Genomic DNA, 22,871 nt, shown 5'->3' with positions numbered 1-22,871 from the left:
ATCCACAATGATACAAAGTTTATACAAAACCAGGATCTATTCATCATCACTATTATAATTCAAAAGCAAATTACACATTCCMAGAATTGCCACCACTGTGCTGTGTTGGATTAGCAGTGTAAGCAGTAGCAGGCTGAGGCCTCGCCCAGAGATAAAGGTGGGTACAAACAWGTTGGGTCCAGCAGGACATCCCTTTGTTTCAGCTATGAAATGCTATTCATCCTGGGAAAAATGCCAGGTGGCATCTACTGCAGCCTGGAACAAATGCTGCTGGGAACAACAGGCAAGGTTGCTCCAAACCCAGGAGACAGGTGTGAAGAATCGCTTGTGAGACCTGCTAAAAATCAGACAGCACAAAGCAGGAGRAACAAACAACAAGGAACATTCCTGTCCTTCCAGGAGAATAAACATGGCCATCTCTTGGTAAATGTGAAGTGATTCCGMATTTCTGAATTTTGTRYCAGACCTCAGAAGGCTGAAAGACAWGTTGTAAATATATTTTCCTTTTATGAAGGACGTCCTAGTGGTCATTTCTATCGGACTGTAGGAGAGAGTCTCTGCAGGGGTATCAAGAGCTCTGTTGACTAGATCATTTAAAATTCTAATGGGCAAACCAGAGAAGATAATACTGCAGAGAGCAATCAATCCCACAATAGCCCAATTGTTCAAAGTACAACCAGAGAGGTTTCATTAATAGCCACAATGTGATGAGAAGTTTCTAAAACTTTATTAATCAAAGAAATTAACCTGCCGAAGAAGATTGATTCATACTGCAGCTCCTAGAAATGCTCTAATTATATTTAAAAGAACAAAAACACATACACACATGGAATGTGTCATGTAAAAAAAAAATAATAAAAAATGACTAAGCACCACAAGTCAGACTCAGTTTTGTGGTCAGCCGCAAAAGTTAGTTGGCTCTCTGTCATGGATAGCTGTCGTAGTTTAACAAAACATTGATCTAAAAATGACAAGAACTTGGTTGCAGTCTCTTTCATAGAAGAAACATAAAACAAGAAGAGTCAAAACATATGTAGAACAGCCTGATCCTGTTTGCCAGAACTCCTCCCACAAAAGTGAAGCAAAACCTTGGAAGGTTTCAGAAATAAAGACATCCTGACAGATCTGCCCTCTGCCCTCAGCGCTCCCATCTCGTACCRGATCACGGTACCAGTGGCAGGGTGCACCTGAGACCATTTACACACCTCCATTCCTGAAGGACTCCACAGTCCTCCCAGAACACTGTGAATGCTGGGCATATGGCAGCAGATCMCTCCTCCCCCTCTTTGAGACATCCTTTTGGCTGGGGTATTTGGCAAACGCTGCCGGCACTCTGAACTCTGTCGGAGTTGCATTTTGGCAAGAGCTGTTTTTCCGATTGCATAATTCAAGGTTAGCACTTTTACTGAAGCAGTCCACTCTTCACTTTGCTGCCCCCCTCACCCTACCTCTGTTTTCCCTGACAGGAATATTTCTTCTCTTGGTTTTGATGCCTGCGGAGAAACAGCCAGCATAGAATTCTAGAGGAGGGGTGTTCAGGAATATCACTTCACATTCCTACTTTTCATATCCCAAATGAACTGAAAGGCCAGGGGGGGAAAAAACTGGTTACCTATGGACTGCAAGGAGAAACTTGCTGATAATTTCTAAGAATTCCAAACACACTGATGGACACAGTGCCTACTACCTTTGGTCAGTGTCAATACATTAAAAAGAAACAGATGGTTGCCTGCTTCTGTCCTTTTGTGCATCTCATTTCTTCCCTCCCCCTCCAGGTACAGTTTGTCCAGGTATTTCCCATATCTAAATGTTAAAGRTGGTATTTTCAAATAGATTTGAGTTTTGATAGGGTAGTTTTTATCTCAGATTGCTGAGCAGGACCTGTGACAATATCTGATGTGGCTTGTGATACTGAGGCACATCTCCTTCCCAAAAAAAGGCCTGTAAATATCAACCCTTCCAACACGTACCTTGGTCAATATGCACCAAATCCTAAAGTTTTGGGCCGATTARTTGCTATGATCCCACAATTAAAGTTCACTTCATGATAGAAAAACATATTTAATTGTCAGACACTGGTGGCACCAGGTGCTATCCATTCAACACCATGATATTTTCCTTAGCTCTCCAAAAAGATGAAGAGTCTTCTGATCCATCTAACACAAGTGAAGACTTGGTAGAAGTAATCTTTCTGTGCAATCCCTCTGACTCTTGTAATAATAAACATCGGAATAGCCTGACTTCTAAAACCTTCATCCACAGTCTTACCAAATGTGGAAAACATGAGGTAGGCAGGCATTATGGATGACAGAGCTGGAAAAACTTGGGGGAACCATTGGCCATAGTGAGAGCTGTGCCCAGAGGTTTGCACATGATGAATTATTTGCGGTCCAGACTCTACTCCTGCACGGTAATACCTCAAAACAGGTACTGTGCACCCTGTCTATAACCCAGTCCAAACCTCATTATGGCCCAGATCCTGTTCCATCTCTAACTSCTGTAAGAGAATTTCCAGCTCTTTTCAGAGGGATTTTTGATTTAGAGTTTTTTTTTTTTTTTAGTGTGTCACCTTGTCCAAGTGTTCTTCACTCATCACTGAATTACCCACAACATTTCACAAAGAAAGGCAGGATTATTAGCTCCGTTCACCAGAAGGGAAACTGAGTCACACATTATGGGACTTGCTAAAGGATCCTTAGTAAGAATGATAGTTTCAGAAACTGAAAGTAGCACTCCTGGATCTTACAAAAAGTGACCATCTCAAGCTTGTAATTTCTTTGTGAGCATGGAATTATAACTCTTGCTGATGGCATATGTACCAGGGAAAGCAAAATAAAAATAAAGCAATTATAGATCCACCATTGCAAGGGACCTTGCTTAAGTAACGCTTGCAGGGCTGTAAAACCCATAAAAARCACACGCATAAAATGATAAAAAGAGTGAGACTTTCAAATGTTGACTCAGTAATTGTTAAACCCCTTCTGGCTGCACAATTTTATAGTCTTCTACTGTACTAATGAAAAGGCAAGAAACAACAAAGAAGGATTTTAGCCTTCCAATTATATAAACTCTGTGGACCACCAAAGAAGATGAAAGATTATTTATAATGCCACAGCAAGTTATCATTTGGGAGATTTTTTTGTTGTTGTTGCATCAAAGTCRAGTATGAAGAAACAATGCATTCACCACCCCCTCAGCTCTTTCAATCTTGCTTATCCAAGATCTCTATTTTTCATGGAATAATCCACCCACAGAACCTAAAAACAGCATCAGAAGCAAGAAAATAAAAGAATGTTCTTTATTTGTGGCTTTTCCTGATTTTATGAAACTTCTTTCAAAATTATGCAGTCTAAGTTGGGGCTCCATCACTTGGTAAAGGAACTATATCTTTTGTTTAAAAATACRTATTAAAATCCATATTGCTTTAATACTGCCTAGAAATCATTGCATCTGATTTTTAATCTAAAGGAAGCATTATATGGACTCAGTAGAGAGGTTCCTTATGAAGTGTTACAGAGAAAAAAAATCAGAGTGACCAAAAAGACCTAGACATTTAATTACTCTTCTCTCAGTCACAGACACCARTTCACAGAAAGAACTTGATGGAATTTATATGGTCATTTTCTTTGCTGTGCATTGTGGACACAGGGCTCTGGTTTCTATGGGTTATCAAGTCAGTACCTTTAAAGGCACTGAAGGCATGACAGAGTCCAGTGAAGTAAAAGGAGGAAACTCTTCAATAAGTTGGCAAGGATCGCAGATCCCTATGGTTTGAGTTTTTTTTTAATTCTTTATTTGAGAAGGAATGACTTCCTTCAYAAAGTGTATTATTTGGCTCGGAAAGAAACTGATGGGAAGTAGGAATTCTGGAGGACAATGAGGCCCTGATTTTCTCTCACTATGATCCCTGAGAGATAGTGCAAGTCAGGACTTTTACATGAAAACACGCACAGGCCTGGCCTAGCCCATCATTTTGAAGAAGGAACAAAAAGGTAAAGGAAATCAAAGCAGAATGATGAGACKCTGTTTTCTTCTTAGGAAAGTTGTTACAGCACGGGCACAGGCATTGACCTCAACCAGATACAGCTGTAATCTGCTGACTGCAAATAGGTTAAGAGTTCCATGACCCAGTTTCTCATCCAGACTGCTTCCTACGCTGACACGGCCTGTAAATCGCTGTGAATTGTTCAGTCGCTGCACCTTAATTTCCTGAACTCCACAGGATGGAGATAGTGATGCTTTCCCACCATTGTGAGGAGCTTTAAGGTCCCTGAATGAAATGTGCCATGCAAATTTCAATCAGGGACTTCACAGCGAGTCAGAAAGCTGGTACAGCTGATCAGTGTGGAAATAGAGTGGTAATTGGGGGAAAGAGGTGGCACTCCAAAAATGAAACAAGAGGAAAATTACAGCCCAAGCAGGATTTCCTGGGAAGGAGGGTCTGCATGCACGCAAAGAGAAAGCAAGAACACAGACTCTGCTTTCCTGGCAATTGTTTAACAAACAATGGATGACTCAAGTGCATTGCAGCACTGCAGCCATTACAGACTATTTTGTTCCATTTTTCCCTAGAAGGTATTCAGATTATGAAGGCTGATGTACCTTTGCTTACTCTTCTTCCAGCCCTGCTGAACAGGTCAGGCTGATCTCTCAGGAGCCTAAATGGACACAATTCACAGAGGAATCAAGCCTAGCCTCTACCACATTGAAGAGGGGTACTGCACTGATGCTGGAGCCCATGAATATGCTGAAAGCCCCAGTGACTGGAGACATGTGATTATGTAAAAATAATAATAAAAAAAAAATCTCAGGAAGTAATAAGCTCTCATGGCTGTAGGGCACAGCTTAGAACTTAAACCCAAGGACTCAAAAAGCTCAAAAGTCATAACAAGAACTCCAAATCAAATGTATGGTTTTTCTCAGGAGGAAGTTGATCCATSTTTATTGGGTTTCATAAAACTTCCACTACAGTATAAAGAGCTGCAGTCCTCCCTGATCCACACTAGGCTGTGAATGTTCCCAATCTCTGCCCTTTGGACTGAACCAAGACTTGACTCCCATTTGGAGTTCAGCAAGGGTCTGGGATTCTTCCCTTGCCTCTCTGCCTGTTGTTTTCCTTAACTCTGACTGGAGTATCACACAAACATCTGTGGGCAGAATCCATCCCTCCCTCTGCAGGATTCAATTTTTATTAGCTAACCCTGCCCATGCAGCCCTGCCATCACGAGGCACTAAACACACACATAAATATCCATAATCTTATAAATATCCATACTTAATCTTGTCTTTGAAAAACAGATCTGGGCATTTAATAAATGATGGTCAACTGCGGGGGGGGGAGTGTTTTAAAATAAAGAGCTAAAATCCTCAGGGAAATAAAAAAAGTCCTCACTGCAGAATCTCTCCCTCCCGTGCGTAGGCACTTGCTAACTGAGAGTAGTGGCACTGTGACAAAAGTAGCAAACCCAAAGGCAGGCTTTACTAAAGGAAAAGGGGGGAGGGGAGTTCTTCCACTGGCCATCTGTGAAAACAAGGCATGTGGCCATTAAATGCAGAGGCTGTAAATATAAATATACACAAGCTCCACAAAGCAAATGGCAAAAAAAAATGGGGGCTGGGGGGAAGGACAGATAATAAATGGATAAACTTTCAGCTGAAGTAAATAAAAATCTTTATTGCTTAGTGTTGGGCAAAACCAATTTTGATCTTTGCAGTGTGCAAGCCTGACCTGGGTTTTTTAAATTAAATTTGAGAAAAGTTTCAGGAGAAATGGCAGTGGGTACAGCAGCCCTGTTGAACAGGACTCCTTGTCCATGAATGATCCTGTTGAGGCTGCTGACTGGGTTTACTGGAAGTCTGAGACCTGGGTGATGACATTATACCGGCTCAACTTCTTGTCACACATTTTGAAAACTTTGTGCTCTGTGCTGATAGCATGAACAAAGAGGACTGTAACCCACACACAAGAATTTCTGCTGGCAAAGAGCCTCAGCGATACAAACGTAGGAAGAGAGTAGGGAGAGGTGTAGCAAGAGGGGATATACAGTTGTTAGGATAACACATTAAGTTTTGTGTTGTGGGACTCTAACAGTTCATTATCTGCAAGATACAACCTGGTCCCCACCTTGGATAATCATTAATCCAAATGGGTCTCTGCTCACACTGCAAGAAGAGAGCAAAAATATTCCACTGACAAGCTTTCCTAAAGTTTCACAGGCCAGTGAGGAATAAAGTGGGCTACAGGATGYATCTCTTAGGTCTGCTGAACTTGCAGGGAGAAGCATGCACGTGTGTAATGGGTGACACAGCCTCTGCTAATCCTTTAGAATGCTAAAGTATTTTTCTAGTAAAATACTACCGAGATTACGAAAACAGGCCGGTTTCAACTCTTGCAAACTGATTTGGTTTTTGATGTTAGTACTGTGCCTCTGGACTGATTCCCAGTGGGTTTCTCCTGTTTGGAAAACCTGGCTTGCACCAGATCCCAGTCTCAATCATTACAATTTACTCAATCTAATCTGACCCACAGTCTCTCAATGTCTGCAGCAAGCACAGGCTTAGTCTGTTTTACCAACCYTTCTCTTTTCTTCTCCTCCCTGCCCTTCTGTCCTTCAATTTTCTCTCGACTTCCCCATTAGGGGAGGAAAAAAAAAGTTATTGAAGTAAAATTCTCTGCTGCAAGAGAAATTTAAATGCCATGTGTTAAACCAACTATTCCTTATGTCTTCAGTAAAGCGAGCTCCAGTGTTTTATTTCTCGAAGGCAGCACGATCTGCGCATTTGAGATTCTTAATATTCCCCTCCTTCCCAAGGGGAGAGCAGGGACAAAATTARTTTCAGCTCAGCAGATCACAGTGGTTTCTTAAGAGTTAACTCTGCTATCCCCATCCATCAGRCAGCCAGCGAGGCATCAGGAAGGAATGATGGATGTAAAATTATTACAGGGCTGCCACCCGATATACTTACTGCCATTTGTAACTAACGCTGGAACTGACACACTTTTTTCATTATTAAACATCCACATTAAGTCAACATTGGTCACTGTCATTTCATGTTTGGCACTCTCTTAAGGGGAAGAAGGAGGGGTGGGGGTGGGAGTGGGGAGGATGGTGGGAGGAGGGGTGAGTGGGAATAGGAGGAAAGACATCCTGAACCCAGTGTTCCATAAGCATGAGTAATAGGCTCCTGCTTACAATGCTGGAATAAATATTGTTACAAATAGCTCTTTAGTCACAGCCCAGCAGACAAGTACATGTCAGAGCCCTCTGAAAGGACACACTCCAAGCAATAACAGGGAGAACTTGTACCACAGGTACACACTCCAGCACAGGGGGTGTATTCGAACRTACTGAGCTCGGAGAGTGACTCCATCCCTACACGTCAGAAAGGCTCCTGTGGCTGTGTGTCCTTGCACGGCTGTCCCAGCCACTGCCAGCATTCAGAAACCTGTTTGTGCCAATTCACGTGTTCAAATACCTGCTTGTGTGCCCTGCTCCCCCCCGTCACAGAGCACATCCCTGTGAGTCTGGCTGCAGTCGGGAGTTACCGACTAGCGTCGTGCATGTTTGTGCCGTGTGTCCCCAAAGAGAGCATGTAGGCTGGGATCATGCACACACACGCTGGCTCTTTGTGTTTGTATACATCTCCCTCGCAATTTTGGGGCTGAACACAGAGGCCAGAGCTCCCTGCCTGATGCTGACTGTTGTGGTGCTTAGCCCAGCTGACAACCTGAGCTCTGAGCTATGTGTATAACAGGTAACACTGTTTATGTATAGTACATATCAAGCTATAATTAACTGTAGATGACAATTACAAATAAAACTACGCTCTAGGGTTTCCAAGAAACCAGAAAAACATATACACACACTTCTCATTTATACAGGGAAATGTTTCCAAGAAAAGTAATGTAAAAATATGTTTTACTGCATTTGCAATTAAAATAGGTTTTAGTGAAATCCATGTTCATCGTGATGCTCATAGTTTTTACTGTAATCCTCTGAAAATCAAATCCGTCAAGATGGTCCAAGTTGGATGCCCAAAAAGTGACTCACCCAAATAATCTTAACCATTTTTAAAAATGACTCCTAAAAGTTACTCCTTTTATACASTTTTTCTCTAATTCCACAAAATTCCTGTCTGACTACTGCCTTAGCTAGCATGTCTGGCTGCCCACAGGGCAACAGGAGCAAGATAACAGGACACATACAAAGAGCCCCAAGAGCTTTAACAGAAACTCCCAAAGGTGATTTCCAAGCCTGCCCAGCTACTCCTGGCAGATGAATGCCCACTGAGAATCTCACATACATGTTGGGAATGACGCAGAGCCCACCTCCACTGGGGCTGCAGCAGCAGTTCATGCAACAAAAAGCTCAACAGGTTTCAGAGACCCACAGGTCTCCCAAAGTACAATATCCACTGCAGCAAAGAAGGGAGGAACATTTGGGATATCCCCGAACAAGTGTTTGTTACCTATAAATGAAGTCACTCTACAGGAAGGAGAGCCTTTCTTCTGTACATAACTACAGACATAATGTGCATTTCTAAGTACTAATATGCTCAGGGACATACAGATATATATTAGGATAGCCCTCTCTCAATTCCACCCCCCCATCCCTAATTCTCCTGATCAGAAAGTAAAAGTGAGCATATAATATCAAAAGTTCAGGGGCTGCCACTTAGTCCCATGATGGGACCTTGAGCTTCTGAAAACAAAACTATCTAATAAAACTGTAGCACTATTTCTCACCTTCCCAACTATCTAATTCTCTGCCTTTGAAAATTTCATTAAAAATGGCAATACTTGCTTTCCTCTCAAATCTTGCTCTTAGTGAGAAAACTTTAAAGTCCTAGAGCAAAAAGACACGAACTTTAGAGAAGTTGGGTTGTTTGCCTGGATATGAACTTCACACATTAAAATAAATCACAGAATCAAAGAATCAATTAGGTTAGAAAACACTTCTAAGATCAYTGAGTCCAAATCAGTAAGCCCCAATAAAGTGTGGGCATTTATTGTATCAAAGCCCCCAAAGCCTACAGTTGCTTTAGAAAAATTTTCAATTGTGCAAACCATTTTTTTCTTCTTGCTACCTTGTAAAAGAACTCCTGTCTGCCCTCCACGAGCCCACCAGGAGGCATGAATTAGAGAGGAAAATAAACTTCAACTGAGGTTGAGGGTGAGAAGTGAAAACAGAAGGAGTAAGGAGAATCCCAAGAATAGGAAAGTAACAGAATAAAGTGAATGCAGATGGTTCCACTCCTGTTACTTAATCAAAAGGCTGTGCAGAGTCACTAGAGCCAGCATAAAGTCATGTGTTAGAACAACAGCTGATCTGTATTAAAGAAGATTAACTCGCAATGCCATGGTGGAGGGCCTGGGATTATTTTATGTGCTTCCATCGCCGAACAAGCCGTCAGCACAATTACTGCCCTCCGATGTGAATGACTGATCTGTAACCACAGCTAAACAGCATGCTGCTTAGGGGCCTGGGTGCTTCATGAAGATGAATTTCCATACCATCAAAGTGCTTTTAATGGGCTTCCTGATCCAACCACAAGGCCTGCTTTGCAAGTATATAGAACTCAGGATGAAGGCTTCCTGTCCAAAAGGATTTGGTCGGTTGTCACTTGACAATTCCCAGCCAGCACAAGGGAGGAGAGGGGGGAGATAGGTAGAGTTGTCTCTGCTTTGCAGGATTAAAAAAAGAGAAAAAAAAAAAGGAAAAAGGAAAAAAAAAAAGGGTACAGATGCTTTCTGAATGCAACCAACTGCTGTATCCACAGCTGAATTCAATGCGCTTAACAAATAACGGCAATTTAGCTATGCTTGCGAGGAATAGCTTGAGTCACTTTGCATTAGCATCTGGCTGAGTGTTAAAGTCATTTCTACATGGGGAGCAGAGAAAAGGAATTTCTGCTCCGAGCATCCTTTCAAGAATGCTTAAATATTTGAATATAAATTCCTTTGTGCTTGTGATCACTTCTTCTTATATCTGACACTCTGCTTTTCCCTTTTCCCTTCTGGTACTCTTCTCTGTGAAATGCCGTAAACATGCTCTATCCCTCTCCTTTCTCTCTCCCCATAGCAGCACCCTTATTCTTCTAAGAAAGAGTGTAAGCGATGCCAGATACCTATTGCACTGACCTCTTTTTTCCTTCCCCTTCCTCTTCAGAAAGTGCATGAAATTGGAGTAATTTCTACATCTCTCTCACCTAGGATAGGCTGATGAAAAAAAGTACAGTGGTGAGAGACTCACATGTACATTTAACATTCATTACCCAGGCTGCTGGCTTCTCACAGCTTATTGATCAAACTCCATCTAAAAACAGGGAAAATGGAAAGCCATCCAAATTAGCAATCTGCTCATTCTGGACAATATTGTTTGACTCACAAGCTTCCTAGGATGACTGGATTTCAAGTTTCTGCTAAATAGCTGATCATTTTTATTCAATCTATTTATCTGCCTGTCTCAGTGAATTGCACAAGACCTTACAGCAGAAGTGGTTTCAATAAAACGCAGTTGACACCAAATGTGACAACGGGGATCCTTGTACTGCACAACGACAGCTGTATCACCTCAGAAAATATTGCAGAGGAGAAGAGGAACTGAGGAGGAAGTCTTGCTAAGCACACGATGCTGAGATGGGATGTATATCTTAGGTGGCAGCATTATAAAGACAGCTCACTATAAATGTGGCAGCAAGCACTGGCAGGTCTATTTATCCTCCATAAGCCAGGGCAGTGCACAGAAAGACATCAGGCACTTCCAGAGAAAAGCAGCAAATCACAGCCCCACTGACATGCACGRCAGTTACAGCACAGACAAATTTTACTAGAGAATACCCACTTTGTTGGTATTTTGTCATAGCATAGCTTCACAGGCCAGTCCAAAAACAGAAGGTGGTGAGGCCCATACATTCTGCTGCCTGAAAGTTTCACTGCAAATATTGAGTGCAGTTTGTGTTGTCAATTCTCCGCTTTTTCAATTTTGTTAAGTCATCTAACGTGACATGACAGTGCTACATTGCAATGGTCACAAAATATCATATATGACAACCTCACAAGGCTAAATACCCAGAAGCTGAGCCTGAGTATCAGCAAAGCTTATGTTCCTAAAGAAGCTTGAATATTTTCAAATCCAGCTCATCTCACAAACACATGTAAGCATTTCCATAAAGCAAGATTTCCACTTAGACCCAGAGATTTCCAAGATCACCTTCTCTTAATACATGTTGACAGGCTGGAACAGAGAATTAGTGGCCTCCAAAGTTCTTGTGAGGGCTTTAACTATCTCTGCCTCCTCCCCACTCTCCCCCAGGGGTCTCCAAGTCTCTCTCTCAATGTCATCTTTTGGTTGTGGTTTTCATTTTGCTTGTCACTTTTTTTTTTAACTATTCTGTTTMAAAAATGGGGGAGAAAAATAGAATAAGAGAAGAGAGAGAGAGGAGGGAGGAAGAACCTGTATCTGTGGGGAGAGGAAATGCACACTCTTAACCTTGGCAAAGGGAGTCTGGGACACTCACCTTTTCTGTCCTGCAGTTATTGAGACCCAGGCTGTTCACCACGGCCACCTTCCCATCCAACACCTGCTGCTCCCTCCGAAGCTGCTCCTTCATCTGTCGGGCCTCCTGGATTGCCTTGGTAACAGCATCGTGGTCATTTAAATAACCTGACGACGTGATAGAAGAAAGGATGTCTTAAAAAAAGAAAGTYACAAGAAAACACTTTAGCTTTCATCAGTGGAATGCACACAGTTTTTCATTATTAATGAGAAAGAGTTAAAAGGCAATGCCCACAAACCCATCCGTGCTCTGTAATTGTGCTGTTGTTATGATAGAGCCACCTGGACATAAAGCCTGAGAAACCTYGGTGCCAAAATCCTCATTCCTGCTATTTGATCCCATTAGTTTCAATATTTCCCTGACACTGCAGAGGTTAGCCTCGTGGTTCGTATGCAGGATGCAACCGGATAAGAGTTAGGGGAAGCTTTGATCATGCCAGCAATCCCAAACTCTTTAAAATAGACTGTTTCATTCTTCCCCTACTTAAAACTTGTGAATACATTAAAATAAACCACAGGTGGCGGTGGTTTGCTATAGATATGAAATGCATAATGGCTGGGAAGAGAAACCTCATCCACTGACTGCTCCCCACCACCACCTGTCATTCACAAACGTATAAGAAACCACAGCTACACGGACCTACATTCCCACTCCTATTCATGCTGCTAATAGTAGGTCAAATGTCCACTGTTTTGCTGCAAATTCACAGCCTAGGGCTTAGCCTTAGTAGTCACTGAATTATTTCCTTTTAAAATGTTACAAGCATCACCGGCGCAGCTAATACTATTTAATTTTAAATGTGACACTTCGTCATTTTTTTTCCTTTAGCGTACTGTAGATTATACTTATTATGATCTGCATGTGATTTGCAGGATAGAATACTGATGGGAGACTCCAAGCCCCAGTCTATTTTTCAAATATTAAAGGAGAGGCTAATATCTATCAATCTCCCTCTCCCCCTCCACATCCCCAYACGTGTGCACATGCACACACTTCTTTCTGTCTTTTAACTAGGGCATAAAAATGGCATAAAATGAATCTGTAATATGAAATTGCCCAGAAAAGGGACTTCTGTTTGTGACATGAGGCTAAATCTAACCAGATCCATTGGTGAATTGTGACAGATGGAGGGACTGTGAGACAGAAGGCAGGCACTAATCACACACAAAATGACCGGCTTGCCTCAACATGTTCCATGGATTCCAGCAAACTTTACACCCTAATCCATTTTTAGAACAAAAAACATCTGGGCCATAAATCCTCTAATCTGCCAAAACACGCTATTAAATCCCATGATTTGTTGAAAAACACTAAGATTAAAGAAAGGAAATATAAAATGGCTAACTGCCGTGTTAGGAAAGTGTTATTAATACTCTTTCTTTGTCTCAATTATGAATGTTCTGTTCCTAAAGAGCCTTGTCTAATCATGTCAGATTACACATCCTTGTTGTATTGCTAGACTCTTCTATCTGATCTGCTGATTGCCAAAAAACGTAGGACATTGTCTTGCTGCTTAAAACATTTCAGGGGAAGAAGCTGATGTCAGATTAGTTCAGTGCTGYGCTGCTGTCAGGGTTTTAGTTTGGTTTGGGGTTTTATTTTTGTTTTTTTTAGACTGCAGACAGAGTTGGACTGGCATTCCCATCTTCCTTGGAGAGTGAAAACTAGAAAGAAAAGTTTCTGTGTGGTTTGACTGTTGTTAATTGTACTAACAGCTAGCTTTTGGCTAAATCCCCAGGAACCCTGAGAGTTTTATATGAAATAACTTGATCCACATTGCTTTTATCAAATGACCCAGTTCAGTAATTCCCAGCCAATGGAATTCCAGTAATTCCTGCCTTCCCATCATAAGGAAGAATACAGMCTGCACCAGCAAAGTGCTACCAGCTGATTTTACTTTTTTTTTTATTCTCCATTTTACTAATTTGCTTGGTTTCTTCCCCAATTTGCATCTGTTACAGATCAACCTTGTATATAGTCAGAATAAGTTAAAAAGGAAGCAAATAAACAAACAAACAGCAGAATTAGTGCTGCTTTTGCTCCTGTGTAGGTATAATATTTTCAATCTGTAACAGAKATGAATTTGCCTAGGAACTGGAATTCATGCCCTTCTCCAGACTATTTGGCTTTTCCTGAATACTGCTATCTTTGAGACAGTTTGGCACATGACAGTGAATAAAAGCAAGCACTCCTTATGTTTTTCAGTAGCTGCCAAGATGCTGGTGTGCAGGGAAATGATTAATATAGAAGCGAGTTGAATGTAAATTATTGTTGTTTAGGGTAGGTGGTGAATTATTGACAGAGAGGGGAACTGCATTACATAAAATGCACTTAGTTCCAAGGATTGCCAAACTAGCACAGAGATGTTGCAGATAATGGCAAAGAGCAGAGAGAAGTTGTTTCTGTTTTAGTACATGGACATATGCCTGTTCCCAAAAAGAAATGCTTGGATTTAAAGTCATACATGAAGCCATGACATTTGTGACTGCTCAGTCTGTAGCACAATTTCTGTGCTATAGGGATAGCTCTGGAAAGGGCTGTGGAGCGGAGTGCCTGAGTGCAGCACTGCTGATAATCTCTCAGGGTCTGAGTTCATGTCCCCCAAGAAAACTGAACAATACATGGGCATTTCTCCATGCCATGGGAGCCAGGGAGCCTGAAACTGCTTTCAGAGAATGGTTTTAATTCGAAGTTAGTGGTGGTGAAAAGTGACAGCTCAGCTGCATCCCAGCAAGGTGGGCCCTGCACACCTAGGACAGACAACTGATGTCTTGTGCTGACAGCTCCAATCATTCCAGTGGTGGAGGTAACTGTCTGACAAATGACTGTTTCCCAGTGGCTTTTTGTAGAGGGATTTATCACTCAAGATGAGAAAGTGATCCAGTTTAGGGACCCATGTTAGGGACCTTTGTAGCTTTGCTAAAAACGCTATCAAAATTTTTCATGGGGTAGCTTCTGCTGGAGGGTGAATTGAAATTTCATGCTCACTTCAAGATCCCCAAATAGTTCCATGGTGGCAATGAGTCCTGCTTGCTGTGACTTGGGTGGGGTCTGACCTAGCAGTCAGCAGGACACCCTGCAGGGTGTTCAGGAGCCTTTCCTCCTTGCAGTCCTCCTTTAAAGGACAAACCTTTGCTGCAAGTACACTGTGCCCATCCAGCTCCTCTACTAGCTAAAGACAGCTTATCATATATATACAGCACGCACAGTGATACTGCTCAGCAACCTCAAAAAGTCACTTTCTATATTTGTAGCTGAGAGATATACAGCAGTGAACTCTATGTCATTAACAATAACTTAAGTATGTTATCTTTTGCTCCACAGTTTTCCATGGTTTATTAATGGTATAACACATTAATTCTTCTTACAAGAGTGACCTTTAAAGCTCTGTTCATCCTCACAGCTTTTATCCAATTACATTATCACTCATTAAAGRTACAGCATTTCAAAATCTGCATCTTGTTAAAAGAGGTAAATTGCAGGGGTCTCAAACCTATGGAAAATATCAGGTGTGTAGGGAAAGAAGATTGGAGAGGGGAGAACAAGAGATGTCTTGCCACAGAGATACGGGTCAGATGCTTAACTCTCCATCGAAATGTGATGTTCCCTCTACTTAAGAACAAAAATCTAATGTGAAAAAATTGAAATTCAATGCATTGTGCAGGGAGAGCAGCAGGGTCAAACAAATTAAAGATGAAACACATTACTATGTACCACAGTTAAAGTGTAGGGTTAATAACAATACAGACATTAACAATTAGTAATGTGATATTTAAAAAATATTTATATAATTGCAATGTGTCATACCAAATAAATTTTACTGCATAGCACTGCTGTATCAAAGACATAGCTTCTGATAGGTTTGACCTATGGCTTTTTTGGGGCTTTTTTGTGCTATCCCTGAAAGTGTCCAGGCAGGAKATGCTTTAGGAGGAACACAACAGACAGTAGAAAAAGTACATCTGCCTCTCTTAATTCCCAAAACAGAGCTTGATTTACATAATGAAATCTTGATTCAGGTTATACTCAGTCACTTCAGGGAATACAAAATTCCAGTTACAAGGATCAAGAATGGGGTGTGTACACGTTTTCCTTAAACACACAAAGAAGGCCCTTTAACATATCCGACTTTGGAAATCACCACCAAGACTGTTCTTATTTAGATGGCCTTTAGGCAAAGACATAATTTTGGCAGGAGGAAGATTTACTACTATTTTCTGGAGCAATGCTAAAAACAGCCTCATTTCTTTTTGCATACAACATCAAATTTGTGGKTTTTTTTTTTAAATGAACCAGGTGACGGTTTTGCTTAATAAACAAAGGCAAAATAATATTCCATTCAGCATTTGGACGGACTAAGGATTAAACTTGCAATTTTAGAAAGATGTAGACTTGTAACTTTAAGGGACCTTTTTGAAAGTTTATCCATCACTTTTAGATGACATAGTACAATATCACAGGTTTTCAACGCCCACCATTAGACAGGTCACTCTCTTTAACGTGTGCCATTAAACAAATAGCATTTATTAACTTCTATTGATAAAGCAGCATCTTTAACACAGGTTTTTGTTTTCTGAGTCTGTAAAAGTTAAGACAGCCCACCTGAAAGTAAAATCTCTGTAAGCTCCTTCACTGAGACCAACCATCAGGAGTATTATGGTCAACCTATGACAGCTCCTGTCCCACTGCCTAGCAGTGGCTGATAAAATCCCCTTTCCATTAGGACCTCTCCCTCATTATGAGTGGGATTCCCAGACTGAGCTCACCTATTGTGTTGGCTCTGGCCGAAGGACTCGCTAATGTTGCTGGCACAGACGACTTTAGCGAACTGGCCCCGCTGTTTATTCTCAGAGCTGGCATGTGAGGAGAGGTGGGTGATGTGGGAGACTTGCCATCAGATGTCTTGGGTTTGGCTGAAAGGTTCAGAGGCTGGGCCACTTCATCCTATGTCAAGCAGAGGAGAGAAGAATGTTATCACCAAAGTGCTGTTGGCACAACACCATCCAAGAGAAGACGCTGGCTTCAGCTCATATGAACTTCTAAACCTGAGAGGTTGGATGATATAAGTGAAGATCAAATATGATACCATCTTGTCACTCCAGTTTGGAACTGAAATGACTGATAAACTGGAAAATTAGTCTGACATGATCAGAGAACATCATCCATTTGCACTTTGTATGAGAGTTGTCTCTGAAGAAATTATTCCCATCAACAAGACACTTGCTTCTATCGGCAAAACAAAGAGCAATTTTACAGTTAYGTTTTATTTTGAATCTTATATTCAATAATGAATCAAAAAGCATCTTTACTTAAAATTCACTTAAAAGTCACCATGAGCCAAACTGGGCAAACAAGTTTAAGTGAGGGGGGGTTCAGTTGGTTTTTTTAATGGTATTTTTTTTTTTTTTGGTGCATTTTTCTAGTGTTTTGTTTCATTTTAACTTGTACTTTCCCCTGTAACTTCCCAGGCTTAGAATTCTGAGGACAACAATACCATAGAAAATAAATACTTCTCTTCCACCTTCACAAAATCTGACAAAATGACCTGGATAATTCTGCACATAGCCCTAGATGTTTTTATCTTTTGCAAGGTTGAACTTCTAATTTCTAGCTTTCTAGCAATTATTATTACTATGCAAAAATAGGAAAATGTTTTGCAGGGTAACTGGAATTATTCCTAAACCTGGCTTGATTACATAGACAGAGAGTGCTATAAAAAACATTAAAATGCCAAATAATGTATTTTTGTTTGACCAAAGTAAAATACAGTAGAAAAAAAAGAAAGAAAAAAAAAACAACAGAGAAAGGAGAAAAGGATTTTCAACAAGGGGAGCATTTTAGAAATGATTTTAACTGACTTTTAAATAAGCAGAACTAATGGATATGGTATTAGATCAAATCATCACATAAGAGCTTAGTCTTCTCTGACACTGCGACTTAGGAAAGTCATCCTTTAGCTACGAGGAATGTTACATCAGACAACTGGGTTTCAGCTCTAGGCACTGAAGAAACTGATTCTGATCTCTCCAAATTGTAAGTACATTTAGTATAGAATTGTTCCTGACTTACAACAATACAAAGCTGAGTGAGATCGGACTTGCAATGTTTGAGTGTTTTACTGTTATCACCAAAGTATCTGCAACTATCATGTAACACTGATTCTCTTCCATGGAGTGGGGTGTGCTGCAGTAAAGAAGGAATTTTATATCTGCCTATTGYTTGTGGAAGTATGATGTAGATACCTCCAAAGCACAATAATATAACTTTTCCCTTGCCTCATAGCAAAGCACCTTTGTTATATTTGATTATATTTCTACGTTTGGTTATATTTCTGCACAGTTTGGTAATAGTCATAGCAGATAAACATTATCAGAGGCATTGTGGACAAAGCTGTCATCCTTAAAGTGATGCTGAAGCTGTGCTAGAGGCAACTTGTGCATAAAATAAATGGGAAAAAAATCAATGCATAAAATTGCCTTAGGAGCGTACAGACTGTACTCTCAGAAGTGATTTAGGCACCTAGATGGCAGAGTTCTGTTGATCTCCTAGGAGATTTAAGCTGCAGGGTTAAAAATGTCACCAGTAAAACCAGTATTCGACATTTTTAGAAGGGATTAGCTATTTTACAGAAATACAAATCCATTGTATTAGAATACAATAGATAAAGATAAAACAAAATAAAATTAGAATAGAACAAAATAAARTACTGGCCAAATGGAAGGGAACTTGCTTTGATGTTGCCCCAATTTAAATTAAAAAAATAAAGAAATCTCACAACAGTCCAACTATAATGTTGTGAAATCAGTACTGAGGCAGTTGCATGAAAGTTGTAAGTACAAATGAGCCAACAAACCAACCAAACACAGTGACCTTGTGCCAGACAAGGATCCCTGAGTAACAAAGTAATGTATTTGGAAGACAGCATGAGAAGCAAAGCAAGCCTGCCCACAGACTTGTTTCAGTTTAATCCAAGTGGGGTTGGTTTCCATGTACATTGGCTCCTTGACCTCTGCTGTAAGGCTCGACAAAAGGGGCTGATTGGTGTCAGATATGGCACTAAAAGGTGCAATATGCTCTCCGCCCAAAGGAAATCTGCCTGAGCACAGCACCAGCTCAGAAGGAGCAGCAGCCAGTCCCTGATGGGAATAGTTCCCACACTGCAAAGGCAGCTTGGATTCCAACCTGCATCCTCAWAATGGAAGGTATTTTCAATCTCATCCTTTTGCCTCAGTCCCTCAGTTATCCTGTACCTATATTAATTTCCTCCCCTCTCTTGCTCTTTCTCCCATTTCTCAGCTCTTCTGTTCTTTTTTTTTTTATGCYGGAGTGAAGGCAAGGTCTTGTCCAAGCGCACTATACAACAGTGGTTCTGATCTCGTTTAATGCTTTTTCCCCCATTGTAGGCATCCAGCAATGAGGCTGGCTGTGTGGTAACTATTCTTGGTAGTAAGAATGCTCTTCTTCATTCAAGTCAGCACAGCCTTCTCTGGAGCCAAGAAATATAAGGCCTTGTGGAAATAATAGAAGTCGACAGTTCCAGAGCTGATAAATGTCATTCCAAATTGCCCCTTCATTCACTTTCATTGTGTGYTCAGGCTAATGGTAAATTAATCGGAGGTCACAGAAGCTTGGTTCTCATAAAGGAGGATAAGTAAACAATTTTCAGCTATTATATGTATTTACAAAATGATATTGCTTCACTGTTTRGTCTTCATAACATTTTTACTTCTGTTATTTCAAGCAGCATTCTCAAATCCTCGCTGGAAGTCAAATGCATTAAAAATTCAGTCAGACAGTTTAGAAATCCTATGTTGCATCGTCAGTTGGTAATAATTTAAGTAATTTCCTTTACAATAGTGGAACTACACTGATTTATTCCAAAGGACTCTAAAAAATACCTGGGGGACAGGTAATAACATACAATTGTGTTAAGTGTGAAGATGACTGTTAAGATCTTCACTTCTATAGTCAGTGGAACATTTTACTCTTTTCACTTTCATAATCAAGCCATAAATTCAAAACCCTCTGCTCTTCCAGCTTAAATCAAGAACTATACTGTCTTCATTATTGATCTGAGCCTGTATAACCACAAGAAGAATTAGGTGTTAGTCTACCTTTATTTTTTAACTATAAAATCTCCCAGCTAACATTCTGCCACATTACAGATTAGCAGAATTCTCTCATTATGCCAGGGCTGTGTGTAAGACAGCTCAGGMAAGTAAGAGGCATAAAAGATAAAAAACAGACGTAGCATCTTCACTTCAGGTGGATGCTATCTTTCGATTTTATACAGTGGATCACAGAATCTAGAACTACTCCTTTCACTCAGTTTTTATTACATAAAATATTGATTGGTCCCTGCCTTTTTTTTGAAATGCAGCTATTCTAAGATGACATTGATAAGGTGGGGTTTTTTTCCCCAAGCCAGTATTTTTTTAAGAGTTAGTCAAACATTTATTTATATATCAGCCAAAACAATTAATGCTGAGACTAGAGGACGTTAAGACCCAAAAGGCTTGCAATAATATAAACACAGATGTGATGAAAGCAAAATATGATCTTGATTAAAGGTTATGAAATGACTCTTTTAAAGTAGCATATTTGTCTTACACACACACACACACACACACACACACACACACACAAAATAAATGTAGAGAATAAAGGATAAGCAAAAACACATGAAGGAGGGCTATTAAAATGTACCCACAGAAAGCACAGCATTGGTGAAGAGATTCCCATCCCCTGTTGCACAGCAGAGTCAGAACAGTTGTTGTTTTAGGACACAACTGATTTGCTTCCCAGGACTGAAAGACTCATTAACCAAAACTTGAATTCAGGGAACTTTAAATCCGTGATTTGCTCTAGACTTTTTTTTCCCAGGTTGATCTCTAGGTATTTGAGGAAAGAAAAAACCCTTCACCTACACCAGCATTTGGGGGGTGGTAAATAAAATATTCAGGAGCTGTATTTTGTAGCTTCACTCAACCCGGATTAGTATAACTTTGAGCTGTCATATTTTAAACGTTAGACACAGAAAATCTCTGGGTTTAAGTGCCTGACATGCAACACATAAACAGAAATGCTGCTGGCAAGTTGAGTGTACATCACACTGCTTTTCTAAGGTTTGTATGGTCCTTTGAAAAGGTAAAATGCTAGGTTAACACAAAGTGCTTATTAACATGGGAGGAAAAAATGAAAGAGAGGGAAAAGGAAGGGATTTGGCCACAGTCGTACTGTGACAGCGGCAGAGCTTCAGACAGACCCAGGAATTCTGACTCGCAGTCACCAATCTTGAAATTGTTGGCTGAAATGGTGYCTTTTCTAATCTTTCCATCATGCTGTCTCTATTTACTTCCTCCTAGGATAAAAGGTTAATTCATCTCTATGGAGAACAGATAGGGAAAAAGAAGGGGATAAAATCTGATTTCGAGAAACTCTCTAAACCATTTATTAGAAATGGCACTATTTCAACACCAAGAGCTGAATAAAAGACTGACTGATAGCCCAGATGAATGAACCAGTCTCAGAGAATGAAAAAAGGGTGGTGTGGGGGTGGGGGGCCATGGTGAAGAACCCAGACAATTCATTAGGATTTGATAATCTCACTCCTTTTCACATATTTTAAGATTAGTGCACTATTAAAATACAGTTACTGAATTATAGTACTGTCATTGAAAGCCAAGTGCTGGATCCCACTGTGGCACACGCTGAAGGTCCAGGTTGCAGGGTTTATTACAAAATCATGAACTACTCTGGATATCATCTGACTGGCAATACAAATGTGCTTAAATGACCTGGCATAAGCACAGCCCAGCCTGCTCTGCTAAAGAGGCTTTTCATGACCTCTGGGAACACATTCACCACATCTTGCTGCCTATTTAAATGACCTTGACAGTACAAATTACAGCCAAATGAGTTAGAAATAAGAAGCCAGCGAGGGGGGTTTCTAAAAGATTGTCTCTGCCACATCACCAGAAAAAAAAGCCTCATTCCCCCACCCTGGTTCTGTTTCCTGGAGATCTTCATTTCAATAGAAATGCAAAATATGGAGCACTTACTAGCATGTCTGGGGCAGAAGACAATGCTGCTATTGTTGCCCACTGAACAGTGCAGCCACTCAGTGGCTTATCTATTCAGTCTCCTGCTTATCCAAAAATGGCTACCAAAATACAGAAGGAACCACAGTGCAACAGCAGAGAATGCAAAGAAAATCCTCTGGAATCAGTGTCCCTCAAGACTACAGTTGTCCACACACTCACACAAAGACACTGGCAGCTTCCTTCACATCCCCTCCCCTTCTTCTGTAGCCACTCATGGTGAAACTATCAGTAGTGATAATAAGAAGCCAAGAGGTAAAAGCAGTTGTGAAACATGTTGTATAAATGAATCATGCTGCTGATATTATCCTCACTGATGAAATAATTGTATTAAATTAAGCAGGGATGTTCACATGACAGGATGGGTGAATTAGATAATGCTCATCTGCAGCTGTACCTCCTCCTGCCACAGTCTCAAGTTTTGATTAAGAATAATGTGTCCCTTCCTGCAAAGGTGGAAATTTCTCTAACTATGTAGAAAAACAGATAGGAGACATGAAAACAGATATCTTGGTTATGATACTGTAATAAACACAACAGAATTATTCTTCAGATCCAAAGTCCCTTTATCATATTCTTGCCCACAAGTTTTAGCACCAAAAGTAGAAGGCATGACTCGACTCTGGTTAGAAAGGAAAYGGCACTGAAGACAAGGCTGGGGGCAGGTATGAGGAACAACTGTATTCTTTCCTTCTGATTCTGCAAAGTGCACTGACCTTTAMTTCTGTGATGCTGCAGAAATACCTCTGTCTGGATTTTTGTCTTGTCTCTGTTTGAGACAATGTTTTCAAAGAAAAAAATGTTACAGAATAAATGTTTCCTCTGAAGTGAAAAAATTTGATCGTTTTCTCCCACCAATATGAAATAGATGTTCGGGCAAAAGTGAAGAGAAAAAAAAAAGTTTATTAACAAAACACCGTGCCCACAGAACACAGATAAAAAATAACTGTTAGATATTTAAAAGTCCAGGAATGCAGGCCTCTCCTCCCACCACAACTGCTAGGCCACCTGGTGTGGAGAAAAAAGATGGCGGCTCCTGTCTCCGGGAAAAAAGAAACAAAAGAAAAGTCCACGTGGCTGCTCAGGCAACAGTGGCAAAACCTGGAAGCAGTCCTCTCCTTATGGTGGATGAAACAGAGGGCCCGATGTGCTTTTCTGTTGCTGGCCTGGCTTCTTCCAGAATCAGGGACAAGACGGAGCAAAAATCACAGG

General features: G+C 40.7%; 1 protein-coding gene across 7 annotated transcripts in view; it reads right to left on the bottom strand.

The window, feature by feature from the left end:
• Nucleotides 1-22,871, bottom strand: part of SOX5 (SRY-box transcription factor 5) — a 282,661-nt gene that overhangs the window by 17,947 nt on the left and 241,843 nt on the right. For 4 of the 7 annotated variants that reach the window (XM_057369514.1, XM_057369515.1, XM_057369518.1 and 1 more), the window contains exons 10-11: nucleotides 16,326-16,503; nucleotides 11,521-11,693 (exon numbers count right to left, since the gene is read on the bottom strand). In XM_057369514.1, the coding sequence (XP_057225497.1) occupies nucleotides 11,521-11,693; nucleotides 16,326-16,503 (351 nt within the window). The remainder of the gene's footprint in view (nucleotides 1-11,520; nucleotides 11,694-16,325; nucleotides 16,504-22,871) is intronic. The other 3 variants (XM_057369516.1, XM_057369517.1, XM_057369521.1) reach the window with 1 other exon arrangement.

The sequence above is a fragment of the Malurus melanocephalus genome, unplaced genomic scaffold, assembly GCF_030028575.1.
Source record: "Malurus melanocephalus ecotype Western Australia unplaced genomic scaffold, MMel_1.1 scaffold_112, whole genome shotgun sequence".
NCBI lineage: Eukaryota > Metazoa > Chordata > Aves > Passeriformes > Maluridae > Malurus > Malurus melanocephalus.
This window is presented reverse-complemented; position numbering and strand designations above follow the sequence as displayed.